This window comes from Oncorhynchus mykiss, chromosome 25, assembly GCF_057628025.1.
Source record: "Oncorhynchus mykiss isolate SJ-2025 chromosome 25, ASM5762802v1, whole genome shotgun sequence".
NCBI lineage: Eukaryota > Metazoa > Chordata > Actinopteri > Salmoniformes > Salmonidae > Oncorhynchus > Oncorhynchus mykiss.
In genome coordinates this window covers 28,366,754-28,391,552 of record NC_143046.1, presented here as the reverse complement: position 1 = coordinate 28,391,552, position 24,799 = coordinate 28,366,754, and the positions used below count along the sequence as shown (strand labels likewise).

At 43.7% G+C, this 24,799-nt stretch overlaps 1 protein-coding gene and 1 long non-coding RNA gene across 4 annotated transcripts; one reads left to right on the top strand and one right to left on the bottom strand.

The window, feature by feature from the left end:
- Positions 1–93: 93 nt before the first annotated feature.
- Positions 94–1,408, top strand: LOC110504915 (uncharacterized). The gene is made up of 3 exons (XR_002470659.3): positions 94–341; positions 474–631; positions 1,159–1,408. It is a non-coding gene; the product is annotated as an uncharacterized LOC110504915 (long non-coding RNA).
- Positions 1,409–1,411: 3 nt separating this feature from the next.
- On the bottom strand, positions 1,412–23,844 carry LOC110504914 (protein phosphatase Slingshot homolog 3). Of its 3 annotated transcripts, XM_036969630.2 has the most exons (17): positions 23,622–23,844; positions 22,912–23,083; positions 21,094–21,131; positions 20,683–20,869; positions 19,872–19,987; positions 19,660–19,728; positions 17,688–17,753; positions 16,125–16,307; positions 13,562–13,655; positions 13,054–13,182; positions 12,462–12,508; positions 12,186–12,332; positions 11,761–11,961; positions 10,017–10,179; positions 4,646–5,263; positions 4,436–4,534; positions 1,412–4,351 (listed from the first exon to the last, which is right to left on the bottom strand). In XM_036969630.2, exons 2-17 carry the CDS (start codon positions 22,957–22,959, stop codon positions 4,157–4,159), a joined length of 2,400 nt encoding a protein of 799 aa, XP_036825525.2. In that variant the 5' UTR covers positions 22,960–23,083; positions 23,622–23,844; the 3' UTR covers positions 1,412–4,156. The 3 variants fall into 3 exon arrangements, with proteins under 3 accessions (XP_036825525.2, XP_090075698.1, XP_090075699.1); XM_090219572.1 differs by lacking the exon at positions 23,622–23,844 and having other exon boundaries at positions 16,419–17,753; positions 22,912–22,991; XM_090219573.1 differs by lacking the exons at positions 16,125–16,307; positions 17,688–17,753; positions 19,660–19,728; ... (3 more) ...; positions 22,912–23,083; positions 23,622–23,844 and adding an exon at positions 15,873–16,056.
- Positions 23,845–24,799: the final 955 nt, after the last annotated feature.

The window sequence follows — 24,799 nt, the reverse complement described above, 5'->3', positions numbered from 1 at the left end:
TTCTCACTTCCATCTAAGTGAGTTGTGGTGTAAATGCGTGTGAAACGCAACAGTGCCTCACTGTGGCGAGTGGGGACACAACCGGATGTCAATGACGAAAAAGGAATTGGTCAATGTAAAGTGTAAAAGATGGCGGCACACATGTCATGGCGAATGTTTATTGAATAATATTTTTCTATTTTATGAGTCGCTACAGTGGATGATCAAGTATAGTCTGAACTTTAATCATATGACCACATACGGAACGATGTTGGGTGAATTAAGTCGAAATGTGTGGATATTAATTCAAATTCAAAGGTGATAGTTGAGTGGTTCTGTAATCAACCATTATCTCAAATCGGGTAAGAAAATACTGATCTCCGTTGATGCCAAATGTGTTGTGTAAATCCTAATGTAATGAAAATAAAATTTGGATTAGCATGTTCCTAAAGCTGCTCGATACTCCATGCTCTTATTTTAATCCCTCTCTGCAGTCCGTTGTATGAACCAGGCGGCGCCCCAACCCGAGCCCACTGTAGATAATGAAGCCAACGTTCCTGAACAGAAACCCGCGGAACATGGAGCAGATGACTTTAGCGTTGAAGGACAGGGACTGGAGAACAACTTGGCCCTCTCAAAAGTTCTACCATAGGTGTGGCTACCTCTGTGCCCGTTCATACTTGGACAGATGTACTTTTTTAATTCCTCTTGCCTTCCCCCCCCTCTTCTCTACATCGGTCTACCCCCCCCCCCCCCCCCATTTGCTCCCAGCACCACGTGACAGCAGAGGTGTTTGCCAACAGTGATCCAGTCCCTGTGCTGTTGTGTTCCACCAAAGAGTGTGCCTTGAAGTGCGAGCTTGGTTCCACCCGTTATGTGGCAGCCAGTCAGGCTGTGGGCGAGGTGCTGGCACAGAGGTGTCTTTAGGCTGGCATCATTAGGATGGTGTACAGACACAACCCCTGGCAGTACTGCTCTGATGCTGTAAATACAGGCATATGTTTGAGACAGTCCATGTTGCAGTAGTCCTGATGCAGTACATACAGAGGCAGTATCAAATGGTATAGGGATTTTGACCAAAGGACTGTCAAGTCATCCATGTGTGTATGTGACAACAGGCATTTGTTTGTTTGAGGTTGTGTTTAAGGAGATATATTAATCACTTGTTTTCCCCTTCAGGTTCAGTCATTTCAGACAGCGATGAAAGAGGGAGGAGTTACTCAGTGAACCACAACAAAAAGTCATCGGGACCTGACTTTAGGGGCCAAAAGTTTCCATTAAACTAGTATTATGTAAATACCAAAATAACTAAAGGTTCTAAGTCAAGCCAACAAAATATCCCTTTTTTTCCTGTTTGTTGTATCGTGTTGACAAGTACACAGAAAACATTGTATAATTCAATTTTAAAAAAAGGCAGACAACTGAACATGACATTGGTTACTCTGAAACATTTATTCACTCATACAGTATAGCTGTAAACAAATGTGCTGAAAACAGTGGGGGAGATAACACTTATCCAGAACAATGACAGATACAGGTCATTGATGGATTTGATTGCAGTACAGCAGAGGTCGGCTCAGGCAGTGTCAATGGGATGATGATGTGGTGGAAACTTGTTTCAATGATGAATATAAAAACAACAGCCAGCTGAAGACTTAAAAAAAAAAAAATGGATCGATGAAGAACCATTCAGTTTAACTGAGGAAAGTTCAGAAACTTTCACCATAATGCCAAAACTACCTCAAAAGTCCAAAAGACACAAAAACCGTAACCTGAACAAAATCATGCTAACATGCACACTGGTCATGAAGACAAACCGTTAAAACAATATGAAAAAAAGCCACCAGCTCGGAGAAAAAGCAATATACCGTAGATATTATAAATACTTTAAATCAGGGTCTGTGTATTCGGGAAATAACTTGGTTATTTGGGTCCCACGTCCAAGGCACTCCTACAGCAAGGCTATTTGTGGAACGACAGTGAAATATTTAAAAAAAGAAATAAAACTCCAATAACTTAAAGGGATTTAACACCCAAGATAAAAAATTTAAAAAAGAGGGTACGAGTTTTCTAATGATCCTCAAATCTGTTGTCTTTAGATTAAGGCTTTACATTCAATCAGTTCAAGCGTTAACCGGCGACCGCAGGCACCCGCCTAGCGGATGTTTTGGTGGTGTCGCAGGTGAGTGGAACTGTCAAACCAGTGAACAGCTGCTCGATCATTGTAACAAAATCCGCTGCAGTCACGGAGGAAGTTCAGAATGACAACGTGAAGGCTATAGAGAAATAATTACGCTCAAATTGAAAAATCATTTAACAAAATAAATGAGGATTTCTAATCAGCATAATGGAGGTGTGGATTACATCTCACATTCCAGTGTTCCAACTTGTAAACAAGTCGGCATGGGTTTTTTCTTAACGCGACTGCATGCTGGGAGCCACTTGTGAATTTGACAGCTCTAACGCAGTTCCACCTCCAACACCGTCAAAACATTAGCTACGCGGCTGTCTGCTGAAGCAGATCTGATTGAATTGGGCCCTAAAACTCAAGGACAGAAAGTTCATTGGCACAGAGGAACACAATTGGCAAACAGTCTGGTGCCCTTGGATTGGTCATGCATTGGTCCAGAATAATAACACAGCTTAAAACAGTCACTCAATATTACTATTTTGAAACATCAGTGAGAAAATTCAAGTTTTGGATCATTGAGACAGCATGCCATTTTGATAAACTCTAAAAAGATCTAGCTTGTATGTGCGTTTGTAAGAAAGAAAACCCATAAAATAAGGGCACTTAAAATACACAACCTGAACTGGCAGCCTCAAATTCAGAGAAGACAAATTCATTATTGCATAGAGGTCATAGGTCATGAGGAGAAAAGGAGGGCACACTACACATGCAGTATGACAATGTACATACATTCCAACTTCAGTGACAGTAGGTAAGGCTAACCAGAAATACTAAGCTTTGGTCATACACATAATTATTGGTGTCGTAATACTGCAGTGACATAAAAAAAAGTGAGCCATCACTACCAATGGAGTAAATGTGTTGGGGAACAGTTTGTGATACATTAAAAGAACCTAAAATGAAATATTGTGCAAAAGGAATGACAATTAATCAAATTATACACTGAGTGCACAAAACATTAGGAACACCTCTTTCCATGGTAGACTGACTAGGTGAATCCAGGAGAAAGTTATGATCCCTTATTGATGTCACCACTTCAAATCAGTGTAGATGATGGGGAGGAGACTGGTTAAAGAAGGGTTTTTAAGCTTTGAGACGAGGATTGTGTGTGTGTGTGCCATTCAGCGGGTGAAATCAGCAAAACAAAATATCTGAGTGCATTTGAACGGTGTAATGTGCACCAGTTTGAGTGTGTCAAGAACTGCAATGCTGCTGGGTTTTTCACACTCAACTTGACACCACTGTGGCGAGGATTGAAGTCAACATTTGCCAGCATCCCTGTGGAACGCTTGACAGCTTGTAGTGTCCATGCCCCGATGAATGTTTTGTATACTCCGTGTGTGACGCTATGCTAGTTGGTAGTCTAAAGCCTTGTTCACATTGGCAGTTTGAAGTAACTAAAAGAAATGCATATATGATTCAAATGTTATTTTTCCTGCAGTATGAACAGACAAACATATTTCAAGCCACATTTCAAAACACCTTCGTAGGTGTGTTGAAATCAGGTACTAATCGGATTCCTGGCCATGCAACTTGTGTCTGAACGGTCAAATCGGATTTATTTGCCTGCAAATGGTTTTTAGACTTATTTGGCATATCTTGTTGCTTGCTAGCCACTGACAGTTTGACAAGAATGTGGTAGCTAACAAGCTTGTTAATTGTTTACAAACAAATTAGTGAATCAGCCTACACCACTGCTCGCACACATCCATCATTGCTATGACAACTAGTGTAGCCATGTAAGCAAATGACTGCTGTCTGAACTTGCTGTTTGGACAGTCAGTATTCCAAAACAGAATTGAAAAAGACTGATTTTAGCTTTTAAGGCCTGCAGTGTGAACAAGGCTTAAGTAATATGATGTATATAAATATCTTTGGGTGATACTTTCATGTTTATAGCTTGAAAGAAGGCAGAACATTTCATCTCTTCCTATTAGTGTCTACTCTAGGCTTCTCTTTCTCCATCCATTCTCCCCTTCTCTCACTCTACCGTCCTTCCATCGTCTTGGTATCTCCTTCCCTGGACTCAGGTTTACTTGGCCCCGCCCCTTCACATTTTCTGGGACCTGATAGGCTGCTTGGCTCAGGTGAACCGTCCACATGGGCCCTCTGATGCATGAGGCCCTTCCGTCCATGACTCCGCCTCCGCTGCCCTGGAGACCGCCGGTGACTGTTGGCAATCTACATCACCGAATAATAAAAAGGTAAGAAAAATGGTTGCTATCTATTCTCTTTCACCTCTTCTCCATCTTTTCCTCCTCTTACCTGTTCATTCCTTAGATCCTCATCGTCCAGTTCGTTGATGGACTGCATGAGAGAAAAGAGGTTCATCCTGCCACTGCGACTGGGGCTCTGAGAGGACGCCTAGAGGGAGGATATTAAAGATGGATAAACAGGTTGGTTTTGACATTGGTTCAATGTAATATACATTTTTGAGAAGGTTTTGTCATGTCACTTGTAAGAGAGGTTGCCTACCTTGTCACTGTTGTGTACAGTGATAAGGGGATTAGCTGCAGATGGTTCCGTGGGTGGGGCGGCCGGTTCCGTGGGTGGGGCGGCCGGTTCCGTGGGTGGGGCGGCCGGTTCCGTGGGTGGGGCGGCCGGTTCCGTGGGTGGGGCGGCCGGTTCCGTGGGTGGGGCGGCCGGTTCCGTGGGTGGGGCGGCCGGTTCCGTGGGTGGGGAGGCCAGTTCCGTGAGTGGGGAGGCCAGTTCCGTGAGTGGGGAGGCCAGTTCCGTGAGTGGGGAGGCCAGTTCCGTGAGTGGGGAGGCCAGTGGGGAGGCCGGTTCCGTGAGTGGGGAGGCCGGTTCCGTGAGTGGGGAGGCCGGTTCCGTGAGTGGGGAGGCCGGTTCCGTGAGTGGGGAGGCCGGTTCCGTGAGTGGGGAGGCCGGTTCCGTGAGTGGGGAGGCCGGTTCCGTGAGTGGGGAGGCCGGTTCCGTGAGTGGGGAGGCCGGTTCCGTGAGTGGGGAGGCCAGTTCCGTGAGTGGGGAGGCCAGTTCCGTGAGTGGGGAGGCCAGTTCCGTGAGTGGGGAGGCCAGTTCCGTGAGTGAAGCTTCTGCGTCAGTCTCAACCTTGGGGGCAGGCTCCTCAAATACCTAGTCAAGACAGAGATTGAGAGAGAAGTCTTTTGATTGCACCTCAAAATACAAATAATCCGGATCTTGACAATATCATCCTAACTAGGGCTGTTACGGTGACGGTCACGAGTAACGCCCTTAATGAGGTCACCATTGCCCTTGATTCTAAGCAATGTTGTGCTGCTATTTTTATTGACCTGGCCAAAGCTTTTGATATGGTAGACCAATGGTTCCTAAAATGTTTATAGTCCCGTACCCCTTCAAACAGTCAACCTCCAGCTGCGTTCCCCCTCTAGCACCAGGGTCAGCGCACTCTCAAATGTTTTTTGCCATCATTGTAAGCCTGCCCCCCACACACAAACAATACATTTATTAAACATAAGATTGAGTGTGAGTGTCACTTCCCACGAGCCGGGTTGTGACAAAGAGCTCTAATAGGACCAGGGCACTAATAATTGTGCTCTTTATTTAGCCATCTTACATATAAAACCTTATTTGTTCATCACAGGTTAATGAGAAGGGTGTGCTTGAAAGGATGCACAACTCTGCAATGTTGGTTTGTATTTGACAGAGTCTCAGTCTTACATCATTTTCCACACACAGTCTGTGCCTGTATTTAGTTGTTTTAATGCTAGTGAGGGCCGAGAAGCCAATCTCACATAAGTACGTGGTTGCATCAGTACTTGGCACGATGAAACTGAGCACAGCCCAATCCAGAAACCTGGCAGTGGCTTCCGATTCAATTTTCACAGAACTGCTTGCTGCAATTTTGACGAGGCTCTTTCAGGTATGGAGGCAGGGCATGAAAGGGATAACGAATCCAGTTTGTGTTGTCCATTTCGGGAAAGCACCTGCGTAATTGTGCATCCAGCCCACTCAGGTGCATCGCTATATCACATTTGACATTGTCCGTAAGCTTGAGTTAATTTGCACACACAAAAAAAAAAAAACATACAATGATGGAAAGGCCTGTCTTGTCGTTTTTGTTAATTCAGACAGAAAAGAGCTCCAACTTCTTAATCATCGCCTCAATTTTGTCCAGCACATTGAATATAGTTGCGGAGAGTAGCTGTAATCCTAGATTCAGATAACTCAGATGAGAAAAAAAACCACCCAGATAGGCCAGTCGTGTGAGAAACTCATCATGCAAGCAGTCAGACAAGTAAACAAAACTAAGCGCATCTAAAAAAAAAAAAAACTTTTAAAAAATCAATACTTTGTCCCTTGATAACCAGCGCACTTCTGTATGTTGTAAAAGCGTTACGTGGTCGCTGCCCTTATCATTGCATAATGCAGAAAATACATGTGTCCAGAGGCCTTGCTTTAACAAAGTTAACCATTTTCACTAGTGTCCAAAACGTCTATCAAGCTGTCAGGCATTCCCATAGCAGCAAGAGCCTCTCGGTGGATGCTGCAGTGTACCCAAGTGGCATTGGGAGCAACAGCTTGCACGCGCGTTACCACTCCACTATGTCTCCCTGTCATGGCTTTTGCGCCATCAGTACAGATACCAACACATCTTGACCGCCAAAGTCCATTTGATGTCACAAAGCTGTCCAGTACTTTAAAAATAACCTCTCATATTGTCCTGGTTTCCAGAAGAGGATGTCTTCCTTAATTGACCCCCCATAAATGTAACGGACATATACCAGGAGCTGTACCAGGCCCACCACATCTGTTGACTCATCCAGCTGTAACGCATATAATTCAATGGCTTGTATAAGAAGCAGTAATTGTTTAAAAACATCTCATGCATTGTGAAACAGTGTTTGATGAAGACATTGTCTGCATAGTTTTTTGGGCCTTTTCCCCCAGCATTGTCCCAGCCATATCCACAGCAACAGGAAGAATTAAGTCTTCCACAATAGTATGGGGCTTGCCTGTCCTAGCCACTCAGTAGCTCACAATGTAAGTCGCTTCCAGCCCCTTCTTATTAAATGGCATCTGTTGCTTTTATACATGTCTTACTACTCAAAAGTCGTCTTTATTCTCACTCAAAAACCTCCCGTGGCTTATTTTGTAAATTGTCATGTTTCGTTTCTAAATGTCTGCGCAAGAGTGAACGTTTCCCGCGAGAGAGTAACAGTTCATGTGATTGGATGTTATTTGACATTGTGTTAATTCGCTGAACACTAGATGGTTTAATTTTAATTTTTTGGCAGTGGAACGAGGCTACTCAGGCGAGTAGAAAAAAAAAGAGAAACTAAACCAAAATGTATAGCCCCGTTGGAAAATATGAAATGTACTGTTTGAAAATGTGAAAAAAAAACATTTTAATAATAATATATATATATATATATATATTTTTTTAATTTGGCGTACCCCCGACGGCATTCCCCAGTTTGGAGATACCTGCGGTAGACCATTCCATTCTTGTGGGTCGGCTAAAAAGTATTGGTGTCTCGGAGGGGTCTTTGGCTTGGTTTGCCAACTACCTCTCTCAAAGAGTGCAGTGTTAAAGTCAGAACATCTGCTCTCTCCGCCACGGCCTGTCACCAAGGGTGTGCCCCAAGGCTCAATCCTAGGCACCACGCTCTTCTCAATTTACATCAACAACATAGCTCAGGCAGTAGGAAGCTCTCTCATCCATTTTTTTGCAGATGATACAGTCTTATACTCAGCTGGCCCTCCCTGGATTTTGTGTTAAACGCTCGACAACAAAGCTTTCTCTGCCCTTAACCTTGTTCTGAACACCTCCAAAACAAAGGTCATGTGGTTTGATAACAAGAATGCCCCTCTCCCCACAGGTGTGATTACTACCTCTGAGGGTTTAGAACTTGAGGTACAAGTACTTGGGAGTATGGCTAGATGGCACTGTTCTTCTCTCAGCACATATCAAAGCTGCAGGCTAAATTAATATCTAGACTTGGTTTCCTCTATCATAATCACTCTTTCACCCCAGCTGCCAAACGAACCCTGATTCATATGACCAGCCTAAGCATGCTAGATTATGGAGAAGTAATTTATAGATCGGCAGGTAAGGGTGCTCGAGCAGCTAGATGTTCTTTACCATTGGGCCATCAGATTTGCCACCGATGCTCCTTATAGGAAACATCACTCTATACTTATCTGGAAACTGGTCATCTCTGTATACCCGTCGCAACACGGTTGATGCTCATTTATAAAACCCTCTTAGGCCTCATCCCTCTCCATCTGAGATATCTACTGCAGCCCTCATCCTCCACATACAACACCCGTTCTGCCAGTCACATTATGTTAAAGGTCCCCAAATCTCACACATCCCTGGGTCGCTCCTCTTTTCAGTTCGCTGCGACTGGAACGACTTGTAACAAACACTCAAACTGGACAGTTTTATCTCAATCTCTTCATTCAAAGACTCAATCATGAACACTTACTGACAGTTGTGGCTGCTTTGCGTGATGCATTGATGTCTAACTTCTTGACCTTTGTGATGTTGTCTGTGCCCAATAATGTCTGTACCATGTTTTGTGCTGCTGCCATGTTGCTACCATATTGTCGTTGTGTTGCTGCCATGCTATGTTGTCGTCTTAGGTCTCTGTAGTGTTGTCGTCATGTGTGTTTTGTCCTATATTTTTTGTCCTAGCATGAAGCCTTTTGGTTGGCCGTCATTGTAAATGAGAATTTGTTCTTAACTGACTAGCCTAGTAAAAAAAAAAAAAAAAAGGTTAAATAAAAAATGACCACAGTCAAATCCCACGTGACCATTAAGTCAAGGTAACTAGGCTCCAAAACAGTTGTCTATAAATGAAAGGTGCTGATGGGCGTTAGCAGGTTTCGTAGGCTACTAATGGTCGTTTAGTCGCTAATGGCCTGGTACTCTGCATTCTATTTTCCCTCTAACCACTGACAAATGCAATCGAAAACCAAACATGTCATGATTATTCAAATTCAATCTGCAGAGGTTGCAATTAGAGGTAAACTGATTCAATCGGAATGGCCGATCAATTAGGGACAATTTCAAATTTTCATAACAATTGGTAATCGGCATTTTTGGACACCGATTATGGCCAATTACATTGCGCTCCACGAGGAGACGTGGCAGGCTGAATACCTGTTATATGAGTGCCGCAAGGAGCCAAGGTAAGATGCTAGCTAGCATTAAAAACACATCTTATAAAAAACCATCTTAACATAATCACTAGTTAACTACACATGGTTGATGATATTACTAGTTTATCTAACTTGTTGCATTTAATCGATACGGTGCCTGTTAATTTATTTGTTGCATTTAATCGATTAGGTGCGTGTTAATTTATCGAATCACAGCCTACGTAGCCAAATGGGTGATGATTTAACAAGCGCATTCGTGAAAAAAAGCACTGTCCTTGCACCAATGTGTACCTAACCATAAACATCAATGCCTTTCTTAAAATCAATACCCAAGTATATATTTTTAAACCTGCATATTTAGTTAATATTGCCTGCTAACATGAATTTATTTTGACAAGGGAAATTGTGTCACTTCTCTTGTATTCTGTGCAAGCAGAGTCAGGGTATATGGAGCAGTTTGGGCAGCCTGCCTAAAATAATGGATTTACTGTGATGGTGTATATTAAATGGATTTACTGTGATGGTGTATATTAAATGGATTTATTAGACTTTAAAAAATGTAGATGTTCTAAAGGCGAGCATCAGCGGTTTGTAAACTTTGGAGCTGCTTAACGTGTCTATGTTAATTAGAGGTCAATTACCATGAGACCGGCAGTCATTCGCATGACAGTTACTGACTGACACAATGGAATGATCACCACAGCACTAATCCTAACCATAAACATTGTGTAACTTTTACCTCTTTATCTGCCTCATCAACTTCATCTGGACTCTCCATCTCTTCTTCATCCTCCTCGTCACTCTCCTCCTCTTCTTCTTCTTCTTCGTTGCTGTGTGAAGCAGCAGACCTCTTTCTCTTCTCTCGTGACATCCGCCTCCAGAGAGCGCTGTGGCGCTGCTGACTGGAATGGAGAGTACAGTGAACATACAGGTGATGTCGACGATATCATAACCGCCTCCGATAAGAGACATTACTGTGCAGCCGTATTCGTCGACCTGGCCAAGGCTTTCAACTCTGTCAATCACCACACTCTTATTGGCAGACTCAACAGCCTTGGTTTCTCAAATGACTGCCTCGCCTAGTTCACCAACTACTTCTCTGATAGAGTTCAGTGTGTCAAATCGGAGGGCCTGTTGTCCGGACCTCTGGCAGTCTCTATGGGGGTGCCACAGGGTTCAATTCTCAGGCTGACTCTCTTCTCTGTATACATCAATGATGTCGCTCTTGCTGCTAGTGATTCTCTGATCCACCTCTATGCAGACGATACCATTCTGTATACTTCTGGCCCCTCTTTGGACACGGTTAACTAACCTCCAGACGAGCTTCAATGCCATACAACTCTCCTTCCATGGCCTCCAACTGCTCTTAAATGCTAGTAAAACTAAATGCATGCGCTTCAACCGATAACTGCCCGCACCTGCCAGCATCACTACTCTGGACGGTTCTGACTTAGAATATGTGGACAACTACAAATACCTAGGTGTTTGGTTAGACTGTAAACTCTCATTCCAGACTCACATTAAACATCTCCAAACCAAAATTAAATCGAGAATGGGCTTCCTATTTCGCAACAAAGCATCATTCACTCATGCTGCCAAACATACCCTCGTAAAACTGACTATCCTACCGATCCTCGACTTCGGCGATGTCATTTATAAAATAGCATCCAACACTCTACTCAGCAAATTGGATGCAGTCTATCACAGTGCCATCCGTTTTGTCACCAAAGCCCCATATACTACCCACCACTGCGACCTGTACACTCTCGTTGGCTGGCCCTCGCTTCATATTCGTCACCAAACACACTGGCTCCAGGTCATCTATAAGTCTTTGCTAGGTAAAGCCCCACCGTATCTCAGCTCACTGGTCACCATAGCAACACCCACCCGTAGCATGTGCTCCAGCAGGTATATCTCACTGGTCACCCCCAAAGCCAAGTCCTCCTTTGGCCACCTTTCCTTCCAGTTCTCTACTGCCAATGACTGGGACAAACTGCAAAAATCACTGAAGCTGGAGACCCATATCTCCCTCGCTAGTTTTAAGCACCAGCTGTCAGAGCAGCTCACAGATCACTGCACCTGTACATAGCCCATCTGTAAATAGCCCATCCAACGACCTCATCCCCATACTGTACTTATTTATCTTTCTCCTTTGCACCCCAGTATCTCTACTTGCACATTCATCTTCTGCACATCTACCATTCCAGTGTTTAATTGCTATATTGCAATTGCTTCAATTACTTATTTATTGCCTTACCTCCCTTATCTTACCTCATTTACACGCTGTATATAGACTCTTATTTTTTCTACTGTATGTTTGATTATTCCATGTGTTGTTGTATGTGTCAATCTGCTGTGCCTTATCTTGGCCTGGTCACAGTTGTAAATGAGAACTTGTTCTCAACTAGCCTACCGGATTAAATAAAGGTGAAATAAAAACGTCACACACACAAACCAAACACACGATAAATGAATATGCTGACCTGGCATTAAGGATGCCACTGTAGGTGTGGAGTTGCTTCATGAAGCCGACGTTGGGCTGGACGATGGGCCTGCGGTCCCTGACGTAGGACAGAGCCACCTCAAGGGGCCAGCGCTGCTGCTTCATGGCGTAGGCCACCACTGTGGACCCAGAGCGAGACACGCCCATCTTACAATGCACCAGCACCGCCTTGCCACTCTGCCTGTATAGGGGGAGAGAGAGGTGTTGTGTCATCATTGTGCGACTACGATGGAGTGTCATAATTTGTGAGACTCTCGCTGGTTTATCCAGGGGGGCACAACGTTAGAAAACATTCAAACAGTTAAAAAAGATTTATAGAAAAAACAAATCTGTGTCAAAGCCATATCGTTACATTACAATGCAGGGAGAACGTATAGGAGCGAGAGGGGAGGATGGTGGGACTACCTGGCTGTGTTGATGAAGGTGTATGTGTCTTTCCAGTGAGACAGCAGGTCTGTAGCCTCCACGTCGTACACCCTAATGTTCATGTAGCTGAAGGACTCTGGGAAGAAGTTATCGATCTCCCGCGTAATGTTCAGGATGTATCCCACACTGAAACATCGGCAGAAACTTAGTTACCCAGCAACCACACAACACTTTGGCTTGCTCGTTTGCACACGCACCTGATACAAGTCAATAACAAGAGCACACGCACACCAACACAGTAAATGAAAGGTTTACTTGTTTTTCTGTAGCTCCTCAAAGTTGGCAGCATTCCACTCAGACCCCTAAAAGAGAGAGAGACAGAGCCTTATTCACAGAAGACGAGAGGACACTAGAGGGCCAGAGCTTTATATTCAACAACTGTAAACACTAGGCTCTGAAAAGGGAAGTTCGAGTCATGCGACATACTCTTGGTTGCAGCACACTTCCCCTGTGGCTCAGTTGATAGAGCATTGCGCATACAATGCCAGGGTTGTAGGTTTGATTCTCACAGGGGGACCAGTACCAAAATGTATGAACTCTACGCACTCACTACTGGAAGTCACTCTGGAAAATAGTGTCTGCTAAATGGCTCAAATGTAAACATTTAAAAATGTACTTCCTGTCATGATCAGCCCTGAGGAGATTTCCTTACAACTTAACTGGTCCAGTGTCATATACTCTTTACAACCTCCTCATGATTAAGGTTAGGGGCTACTGCTGAGTGGCATCTGATTCCAGAGCTGTGGTTAGGGGCTACTGCTGAGTGGCATCTGATTCCAGAGCTGTGGTTAGGGGCTACTGCTGAGTGGCATAAGCCAAAAGGTCAAATGTGACAGATGGGACTCACCAGGAACAAATAGTCAAATATTTTGGAGGGCTTGTCCATCTGCGCCATGGTGACCATCATTTCATTGTCGATGTATTCCTTGTAATTCTTCATATCCATGCCTATCCTGGCCTCCAGGGCACTGCGGACCTGGGGAAGGAGACAGGAAGAGGATGGCCAACTGATCAACAGCACAACACCATGTTTGCTCCCTCTGAGAATTCAATCCATCCACAAGGTTATAAGGGGCAGTTGAGCTCTGGTTGTGACTTGGCTGGTTCAAATGGCTTGTGTTACAAGTGAGGTGTCATAGATCCGGACACAAGACTCTTCAAGTCATTCATTTAGGTCACAGACTGTAGACAGACTGCCTCTATATTACCAGACAATTTATTTACTTCTACTTGTATTTCAGACAGCTATGTCAGCCATTGTTTGTCCGTGACCTTGACAAGTATTGGTCTTCTTGCATACTTTGGGGCTTGTTCCAATATATAACATCCCATCGTCTTGTCCTTCTCTGTGGTACCTGTTTGGAGGTGATGTTCTCCAGGTCCTCTGTTCTCATGATGTTTCGGAGTTCCTCTTTGATCTGCCTCTCCACAGACACCCTCTCCGTCGAGCTGTGCAGAGACAGAGTATCACTACCCACTTCCCCTTACACAGTTCACCAACACACAGACAGAATAAAACTTTGTCTATCCAGGATGGACATTTTACTTTGGCATCACTTTCCATTAAAATAATCACATACATTCTCACATCATACACATTTAAACCAGTAAGTCCATCATGTTGTACACTGAGGACATTAATACATTCACACACACAACCGCCCGCTGTCCCAACTGCACTGGATAGATCAGTACATACACAATTTACTTTGCATTTAGTATTCCAACAGCACAAGGAACAAATTAATGTTTGGACACATTCTTCGTGGCCATGACGAGGTGCCGGACAGAGCGAAGCCTCTCAAACTGAGGGTGGGAGGGGGTCGCCAACGCCAGCCGGTGCCTTCTTTTTGGTTGCCTTGTGGAACAGAATGCTCAAATGTGCTTGTGATCAACCAATTACTTTGCTGGCTGTGTTCACTATTCTGGTCAATTTGCTTTTGCTCCTCACGCTCAGATTACCAGGCGGTCATATTGAACGTGAGGATGCACCAAGCTGCTGTACATCCTGGCTGACCCCAAACCCCTTTAATTTCCTGATTAAGAACAGGCATTACCTTGCTTAAAAAAATAAATAAAAAAAAGTTCTACCAGAGCCATGTCATCCTCATACTTGAAAAGGCTCACATTGCTTCCTTGGATCTTCAGCTCATTAGTGTAGATAGAGAACAGTGAAAGGACACACCCCTGGGGCACCCCTGTGTTCAGGGTCAGTTCAATAGCGGGGGCCCTATTCATCCAACCTGCGAGGCCTCCGTTGACATTCAGGTCCAGTAGTCGTTTCAGCAGTGTGTATTTGCATTGTATTAAAAGCTGAACTAAAATAAAAAAATCAAATGTGATTTTGCATGTTGAAGGTTACTAGCCACGATGTTCACCAAGGTCAGGGTAGCATCCTCAGTCACTCACTCGGTCCAGTTGATCTGCTATGGAAGGGTTAAGGTGCTTACTAACAACCCTTTCCATGCATTTGTCCAAAAGTGGTGTGAGGGCCACAGGTCGAAAGTCATTTGGCCCCTGACTTCTTAGGCACCGGTACAATGGTCAAAACCTTCCAGGACTTTGGCACTGTACAGGTGCTCATTAGGAGGTGAAACAGTCGTGTGAGCACTCCCTTGAGCCGGTCGGCGCATACCTACAGTACTTTGCCCCATGGTCCGTCTGGGCCCTGTGATTTGTGTGGCTTAATATTTAACAAGCATGAGGCCACCTCGTTCTCTTATCTGGACAGGAGAGGATTTGGGGATACTTGCACATATTTGTTTACATCCGTCTCTAACAAAACCAGTTTAGGTAATTTACAAAGGATGAACCGTCTGCCATATTATTGTTCTCAATTTTCTTCCCATCATTGCATTAAGCCCTTCCCATGCTTGTCTTGCCTGTACAGGACCGCTGCTCCACTTTATCCTAGGTCCAGGCACAGACCAGAATAATGGTAATTTGTCCAAACTCGTGTGGTAGATAGAATGTTCCCGATGGGTCCCTGGTGCACACTTGTCCAATCACATTACACAGCGTGACCCAAGTATTATCTACAAAGACATTTATTTGTGACGTTTTGTCTCGATCTGCTCTATAGACAGTGTATCCATCAAGGTTCACATTTAACTAGGCAAGTCAGTTAAAAACAAATTCTTATTTACAATGACGGCCTGCACCGGTCAAACCCGGACGACGCTGTGCCAATTGTGCGCCGCCCTATGGGACTCCCAATCACGACCGGTCGTGATACAGCCTGGTCCTGCTTGAGCCACGTTTCTGTAAAGTCCTCTTCAAACGTAGCCCTTGCCGCCAACTCATCCAGTTTGTTATTTAATGACCGCACATTGCACAGGGCTCAATAGGTGGTATCAGGAACAGGGAGCAGGTGTTGGCTTTCCCTCCTCCGTACTCTGTTCCTGATACCACCTCTTGAGCCTTGCTTCTTCTTAGTTCCCTTTTTGACTTTGTAGAACTATCATCGGGCAAGGTAATGCTGTTTGAGTTTGAGCTTTCTCGAGAGCGGGTGACGGCTTCCCCGCCTCCATACGGTGTTCCCGATTCCACCTCTTGAGCCTTGGCTCTTAGCTCCCCTTTTTGACTTTGTAGAACAACCAAGGCAATGCTGTTTTGGAGTGTGAGCATAAACTCATGAGAGTACGTGACGGTGGATGATTTACTCACGGAATCTCTACAACCTCCGGTAGTGATTGTAGAGTTTTCCGCATATTACAGCGATTAGGGTTGTCACAGATGCCAAGAACAATACACTGTTAAACCTGCGACGCACTTAGATGTCGATAAAACAAAAATGTAACGATATAACTATAAAAACAAAACAATATAAACAAACAATTCACGCAGGTGAGCTCAGGGTCAGGCAACATTGCCGCGCCCCCTAGGGTGTCAAACATAAATAGAGACACGTGCACACACCTCTGTCCGGCGCTGTCCCTCCTGATTGACTCCAGGCCTGTCATAGCGCCCCACTCGTTTAAACAGAGGCGGGTAGACTCCACATGCCCATAGTAGTGTTGGGCCCAGTCCAGCCCACAGCCTGGAATCACTGCACCCTTCACCGCCCGCTCACAGCAGCCATGCAGCGCCTGCAGCACTGACCTGGGGACAGCGACAGACACATTAGGCGCAGGGGTGGGCAATTCCAGTCATTGAGGGCCTGATTGTAGTCACAGTTTTGCCCTAGCTAACACACCTGACTCCAATAATCACCTAATCACGATCTTCAGTTTAGAATGCAATTTCATTAATCAGCTGTGTTGGCTAGGGATGGAGAAAAAGTGCACAATTGTCATACTTGAGTAAAAGTTAAGATATCTTAATAGAAAATGACTCAAGTAAAAGTCACCCAGTAAAATACTACTTGAGTAAAAGTCTAAAAGTATTTTGTTTTAAGTATACTTAAGTATCAAATGTAAATGTAATTGCTAAAATGTACTTCAGTATCAAAAGTAGGCATCCTGAATGGCACAGCGGTCTAAGGCGCCATCGCCGCGCTAGAGGCGTCACTACAGATCCGGATTCGATCACGGTCTGTGTAACAGCCGGCCGCAACCCGGAGATCCATGAGGTGGTACAAAATTGGCCCAGCGTTGTCCGGGTTAGGGGAGGGTTTGGCCACTCTAGCAACTCCTGTGGCGGTCCGGACGCATGCACGCTGACATGGTCACCAGTTTTTACGGTGTTTCCTCCGATGATGGGACAAGACTAACTACCAATTGGATATCACAAAACTGGGGAGAAAAATTGGCATCACACGGCACCATTTTCTTATATATATATATTTTTTTACCGATAGCTAGGGGCACACTCCAACACTCAGACATCATTTACAAACGAAGCATGTGTTTAGTGAGTCTGCCAGATCAGAGGATGTAGTGATAACCTGGGGTGTTTTCTTGATTAAGTGTGTGAATTAGACAACTTTTCTGTCCTGCTAACCATTCAAAATGTAACAAGTACTTTTGAGTATCATGTAAAATGTTTGGAGTAAAAAATTCAATTTTCTTTAGGAATGTAGTTCTGTAAAAGTAGTCAAAAATATAAAAGTACAGTTACCCCAAAAAACTACTTAAATTGTACTTTCAAGTATGTTTACTTAAGTACTTTACACCACTGAAAAGTGTGATACCAATAAGGCCCTTGACGACTGGAGTTGCCCACCCCTGCAGGATCTACACAGGGGAAGAGGCAAAGCCATGACAGGTGAAAGCGTAGAGGTTCTAGGTCATTCTATTACAGTACTGAAAAATAATACTGTGAGTGTGTTTATTTTATGGAAACAGAATAAAAGTCTGTATGGAAACAGGCTTGAATAAAACCTACCACTCAGTCTGTATGGAAACAGGCTTGAATAAAACCTACCACATGGTCTGGATGGAAACAGGCTTGAATAAAACCTACCACATGGTCTGGATGGAAACAGGCTTGACTAAAACCTACCACATGGTCTGGATGGAAACAGGCTTGAATAAAACCTACCACATAGTCTGGATGGAAACAGGCTTGAAGATTCTTGTCTCTTCTGCTGACGTGACACTGAACCCACTGAGGAGGGAGATGGAGAGAGAACGTGTGCAAGACAGATGGATAGTGTGAGAATGAGAACACCATTAACTGTGTGAGCCTGCTGATGGCAGAAAACCGGTCTGTGGGTGTGAGTGTCAGATCAAAGACAGTCTGTACCAAACAGACACACAGCATGTGAGCCCTATTACTAGGCTTGGCCGAATATACCATTTAACGGGCTATTTCAAAATACAGCCGGTATAATTTTCAATACCGATAAAAAAAAAACAAAGTTGAGTATAACAATAAGAAGTCTAAGATGTGTCAAATAAATTTTATCCAGTTCAGGGCTCCAGCTATGCATTTGGTTTGCTAACTAGGTGTCAAGATCAAGCTTCTTGGTTACAGCAGAGACATTAAATTCCCTGTTGCCTAAATTGTGTTGAGTCAAATATGTGTCATTATTATTATTATAATTTACTAATTAGCGCCCCTTGTACACACTTATGGTAATACCGTATTCCCAAGTATAGTACAGAAACGGTATGAAATTCTGGATAGAGCCCAACCCTACATATTATCTCTACATTACAACTACACAGAACAGGCAGGGCTACAAAATCAAAACTCTTAATGCTGTTTTGGGGGGGGGGGGTATTTAGCTCCAGATCTGAACATGTCCTCAAAAGCTCTTTCATACTCCTAGTTAAGATCAGAGGTGGAGTAATCTGATCCTAGATCTGTGGTAAAAGGAAACTTCTTGCTTGAGCCGACACTCCTGCACACTCAGGTTAATGAGCAACACAATCCTGACCACATCCCAGAACAGCCAAAAAAAGCACTGTATAAACTTTACAGTCAACACATTGTTAGCAAACCTTTATAAAGTACTTACAGTGCATTTGGAAATTATTCAAAGCCAATGACTTTTACAACATTTTGTTACATTACAGCCTCATTCTAAAATGGATTAAATAAAACATTTTCCTCATCAATCTACACACAATACCCCATAATGACAAAGCGAAAACAGGTTTAGACATTTTTGCAAATTTATTACAAATTTATTTACATAAGTATTCAGACCCTTTGCTATAAGACTCAAAATTGAGCTCAGGTGCATCCTGTTTCCATTGATCATCCTTGAGCGCTCAGGACCTCAGACTGGGGCGAAGGGTCACCTTCCAACAGGGCAACAACCCTAAGCACACAGCCAAGACAACGCAGGAGTGGCTTCGGGACAAGTCTCTGAATGTCCTTGAGTGGCCCAGCCAGAGCCCGGACATGAACTCGATCGAACATCTCTGGAGACCTGAAAATAACTGCAGCGACGCTTCCCATCCAACCTGACAGAGCTTGAAAGGATCTACAGAGAATGAGAGAAACTCCCCAAATACAGGTGTGCCAAGCTTGTAGTGCCATACCCAAGAAGACAAATAGCTGCCAAAGGTGCCTCAACAAAGTGCTGAGGAAAGGGTCTGAAATCTTATGCAAATGTATATATGTATATATAATATTTCCTTCTTTTTTTTGGCAAACATTTCTAAAACCTATTTTTGCTTTGTCATTATGGGCTATTGTGTGTAGATTGATGAGGAAAATGTTTTATTTAATCCATTTTAGAATAAGGCTGTAATGTAACAAAATGTTGTAAAAGTCAAGGGGTCTGAATACTTTCCGAATGCACTGTATGTGTTGAATGCAGATGTTAAGTGTCGACATAAGGGGTGACATAGTGACAGAAACAGATGTAATTCAGGTACATAAACAGAGACAGATTACTCATTGGTATTATTATGTCTGGCCAGCCTCCAAGATGCCAGGCCAACCGTGGAACAGGCTCAGCTAGCCATTTCCTAGTTTCCTCATTTGACTCCTGCACTCAGGAAATCCATAAATTTTTCTCTCTGTTTCTAATGGCAGTGGGTTTTCTCCTGCTTCTTACCCATCTCCGTCCAGGTACACTTGTGTGGCACTCCATATGGGCACAACCATACCGATAGTACACTGATCACTGAAACACACAGAGACAGACTGTTTTCATCCCTCGGTTTTGGCAACATATACTAGATTTATTTTTAACACACGTCATTCTCTAGTCTAGACCCATCTGATGTATCCATGGAAACATGTTAATGGTTACAGCATGGAACACACCTGTCTGTGTCAGGGAAGTCCATGCCCAGGAGAATGCTCTCCTGTTTGTTACCGAGGGTGGAGACCACGATCAGATACCTCACTCTGACTGGACTCACTGACTCCAACCTCACTGCCTGCAAGGACAGGGAGGGAGGGGGAGGTAGGAGAAGAGAGGGAGGTAAGAGGGAGGTAGGTAGGAAGGAGAGAGGGAGGTAGGAAGGAGAGGGAAGAACAGTGAGATAAGCGAACAGTTAAGCATAATAAGGGGTGAGAGAGAGGTAAAGGGCATTTATGAATGTGTAGGTGGATGTTACTAGTGGATGAGTGCCAGTCTGTGTGTGCCATCACGCCAACTCCTTGTTATGCCAAACATGTTTGGGCTTGACAACGAGCAATGGAGTTGGCAAGAGCACCAACAGATCTGGGACCAGATCTATGATGTTACATGTTGGTAGCGTATAGGGTGAGATACCATCCTTGCTATAATGTAAGGAGCTTTGAGACCTAGTGAAAAGCATTACATGAATGTGACCCGTTAGTAGATGCTTTTAACGTGACATTACTCAGTGCATCGTGCCTGTTATTGTCATGCAATTGTCACAGAGGTGGTTTGGTGAAGCACGTAACAGTGATGAGTAACCCTGGCTGATGAGAGAGCTGAAGACTTGCATTATCCCCATAAGCTGATGCCCAGGCATTATCTAAGCACTAGCACATTGTTGTGGTATGTAGACTACAGATGACCCAAGTTTAAACCGTCACACAATGCCGGTCCTATCCATTGTATGCTTATTCTATCGGTGGACATGTGACATCTGATGGGTCTCACCAGTTTGATAGTGTCCTCTGGTCTCAGTAATGACACCATGGCATGCAGATGTCTGTGCTGTGTGTCTGAAGCTCCGCCCCCCAGCTTCAGGGGTGAAGGAAAGTGATTGGGTGATGTCTCTTCATGAGGCTCCTCCCTCTCTCCTTCCAAGAGAAGGACGGCCCCCTTGACCAGAGCAAAGCTCTCCCTGTTATGGGGGATTTAATTATTATTTCTGTTTTATTAATTACTGTGCAATTGTATATTATGTTATTGTGTAGGAATGGTTGTAAAAATATATTTATATATTAAAAACATTTTCTCTGCAAGTTCAAATGTTCACAACATACATATCACAACTGTAGTTATTTTATCCAAACTATAGAAACATTTAATTCACAACCAAAAGACCAACAACAACAAAAAGCATACCTTTTCTGAAGTCTCCCTCTTCTTGGAATGCTTTCATCCTTCAAGAAATTATTTGAAAGATGATTAATTCACTAAACCTTTAGCCAGTGCCAGTCCGTTTGGGCTATCATGCAAACTCCCTGTCAATCATTGCCATGCCAAACTTCACTTGACAATGACCACAATGGAGTTGGCAAGAACACAAACAGATCCGGGACCAGGCTATAAAGTCTTCACGGTGAAAATCTACAATCTGATAAATATGTCATCTTTTGTTACATGATGAAGTCTGCTGATTACAGAGTGACAAACCTCTTTAATTATAGAGTCATTCCATTGATTACAGGAGAAATCTAAAGTGGCGTGTCCTGAAAGAATGAGCAGGATCACTTGTAAAATGTGCAGCTACAAAGATAAGAGGCAGAGGAAACAACTACGGAAGTTAAAGACTGAGGGACACAGAGAAAGGAGGGAGACGGGGATAAGAAACAGAGGAATAGAAAAGACAAAACGGAGAGGGGGGGAAAAAAAGAGTAAGAACAGAATGCATGAGGGAGTGGGGTTTAGCAGTGTGAGTGAGTGAAACTTGAGACAGTAACATTACCTGTTATGCAACTGACATGTCTAGACAGACACAACAAAAAGAGTAGAGGGGTGCTGGAGACAAGGAGGACAGGAGAGGACAGGAGAGGAGCGTTGTGGGTTTGAAAGGAGGAGAGAAGGAGAAACAAATGAATTAACAGTAGTAGAGATTTAAGACTCAATGACAGTGGAATGCAGGGGGGAGAGGGGCAAAGTTATGTCCGCCAGCCTGGGGGAGCTGGGAACAGAAAAGTGAAACTGGTGCCTGATGTATTGGCACACTCGTAACATACCAAAGAGGCCATGGAATTAACAGCGTTTAAATGAGCCTGTTAAAGTTGCTCTAAAATGTTTAAAGAGAAGTGAAAGAGAAATACAGAAAGAGTGAGGGGAGAAATGATAAGGACATAAGGAGGATGAGTGTTATCATTTGGAACACTGTCTGTGTGGTGGTATCAAGGGTTAGGCAGCAGGAGTAGATTTGACTACTGTAGTCACCCACAAATAAGGATACACTGTGACATAATGTACCTTGACCGTAATCACACCTGATTCAATTAGTCAACTATCACCAAGCCCTTGACTAATTGAATCAGGTTTGCCAGTTCAGGGCTACGACACATATATGAAATGTTGGGTGGTCCACGAGGAGAGGGTTGGAAAGAACTGATATATGGCATGTTGTGCCCTCTAGTTATCTGCTTTATCACTACATGGCCGATATTTTGAAGTGGGGGTGCTGACATTTGTCTGGGGGGTGCAGAGGAAATATTTTGGTGGGGCGGGGGGGTACGAAATATCTCTCCGTCTGCTGACGAGTAGTTTTCTCCGCTCATACAGGAGTAATAAAGCACTAATATTGTGGAACAATATATGAAACAATTTTAAATAACAAAAAAAATCGTATTTTTTAAATTTATTGTGATTTATCAGGGGGTGCTGAAGCACCCTCAGTATTCCTACTTCCAGAGGCTATGCCATCTTCTCTACCAGGGAGCATCAAAGATCCTTGACATCCACAGGGTACAATGCCATGATGACATCGAGAATATAATAAATACATCAAGCAGGACACTGGACAGCTTCAGGCAATGATTGTTGTTCATTAAATCAAATAAAATATATTCTGGATGAATAGGCAATAGCAGGCTTAGCCAGTGCATCAAATCGCACACTGTTATGATGTGAAGGCAATGTCATGGAAAATAAAAAGTATAGTATTTCTACGTTGAGATGTGCGCGGGAAAGGGGACTCACCGGAGCCGTGGAGATGGACGGGGGACGGTGCAGGGTCAGCAGAGCCATAGAAAAAACACGGCTCGGTTCGCAGGTTCTTCACAAGCGCCTTGCGAGACGCGGGCAGGGGGGGGGGGGTCCTCAAATATGTGGGAGGGTGGGCGTGGTGGGTGGCGAGGATGTAATCACAAATCTGGAACGTAGTTGGAGCGGATTATCAAATACCTGTTTCTAAAGATACAGTATGCTCTGCAGACAACCTAGATAGTGGAGGAGACGTAAATGGACATTTAAAACGTAACGTTATAGTTAGGCATCACATGGAAGATAGCCATTGTAGTGACATGCCAAGCATTCCTTCACAATGTCCACGTATGGTTATAACATTATCGTGGGCTGTACTGCGCTCGAGTGCACATCACACGCAAAGATCCTCCCCAAAACATTGTGTATATATATATATTAGTTACAATTAAACAATAGATAGCTAACTAGTCGTGTCTGAAACATACCAACATTTGAGAAGCTAGAACATGAAGTTCATGTCATATGGAAGGTATCAATTGTTTGAGTTGACAGTGCTGTTGATCGACTACAAATCAACAAGCTGTGCTAGCTAACAAGCTAGTCAGGACGTAACTTACAGTCGATAGGCAACTGATCCATATGCTAGCTAGCTAAAAACAAGCGTGAAAGTGATGAGAACGACCGAGCAAGAGTTCCTCTATTACCTGCTTCCGACAAAATGCCTACTTATTTTGTATTTGGACTCTTCTCCCTCACACGCAGTCAGCTTCGATAGACAGCTATTTTTAATCATTCGCTTTGGCAAAAGTTGTTCCACTCTGATATCCAAATTAAAGGAGAGTTTACTATTTAATGGAACCAGGAAGAAACATATCGGCACGGAAAAGTAAACATGTCCTTACAAGGAGGGGCATGGAGGAATGGTTCTCTTAAAGGGGAAAGGACAAGATCTATATTATAAAGAATATCCTAATCGATCTCAAAATGCTGTTGTTTTACTTGTGTGAATTATCTGCATCAATCCGGTTATTCTGTTTTTTTTTCTAGTGTAGGCTACTTTCCAGAACCATATGAATTGTTGTATAACTGATGTATGCCTTTAGCAAACTATATTGCTACATTTATTTGGGGCGGCCTAGTGGTTGGGCCAGTAACCGAAAGGTTCCTGGATCGAATCCCCGAGCTGGCAAGTTAAAAATCTGTCCTTCTGCCGCTGAACAAGGCAGTTAAACCACTGTTCCCCAGTAGGCCATAATTGTAATTAAGAACTTGTTATTAACTGACTTGCCTTCTTAAATTAAACAAATAAAAAATGTAAATTCCAACTCACTTTTATTTATTCCATATTGATCATTTTATTATGATTATCTATGTATTCATCCATTTGACGTTGGATGTCCAGAAATACGTGAAGGCAGTGAAAGGATAGATAGGTCAACAACAAGGAATATCGTCCTGACATTATGCAAAAACAAAATCAACAATGGAGCGAAGCATCTGACTGACCTGACTGACATCACCAGACCTGACTGCCCTCGACCAGCACAAAAACATCCTGTGGCGGACTGCACTAACATCGAATAGTCCCCGCGATATGCAACTGTTCAGGGAAGTCAGGAACCAATACACACAGTCAGTCAGGAAAGCTAAAGCCAACTTCTTCAGGCAGAAGTTTGCATCCTGTAGCTCCAACTCCAAAAAGTTCTGGGACACTGTGAAGTCCATGGAGAACAAGAGCACCTCCTCCCAGCTGCCCACTGCACTGAGGCTAGGTAACACGGTCACCACCGATAAATCCATGATTATCGAAAACTTCAACAAGCATTTCTCAACGGCTGGCCATGCCTTCCGCCTGGCTACTCCAACCTCGGCCAACAGCTCC

Bases quoted from the DNA above. Each gene is read 5' to 3' on its own strand.
- LOC110504914 (XM_036969630.2), bottom strand. From the start codon at position 22,959: ATGGCTCTGCTGACCCTGCACCGTCCCCCGTCCATCTCCACGGCTCCG. The intron at 21,132-22,911 runs GTGAGTCCCCTT...AATTTCTTGAAG, and splicing joins CGTCCATCTCCACGGCTCCG to GATGAAAGCATTCCAAGAAG. The intron at 5,264-10,016 runs GTAAAAGTTACA...TGTCTTGACTAG, and splicing joins TTGATGAGGCAGATAAAGAG to GTATTTGAGGAGCCTGCCCC.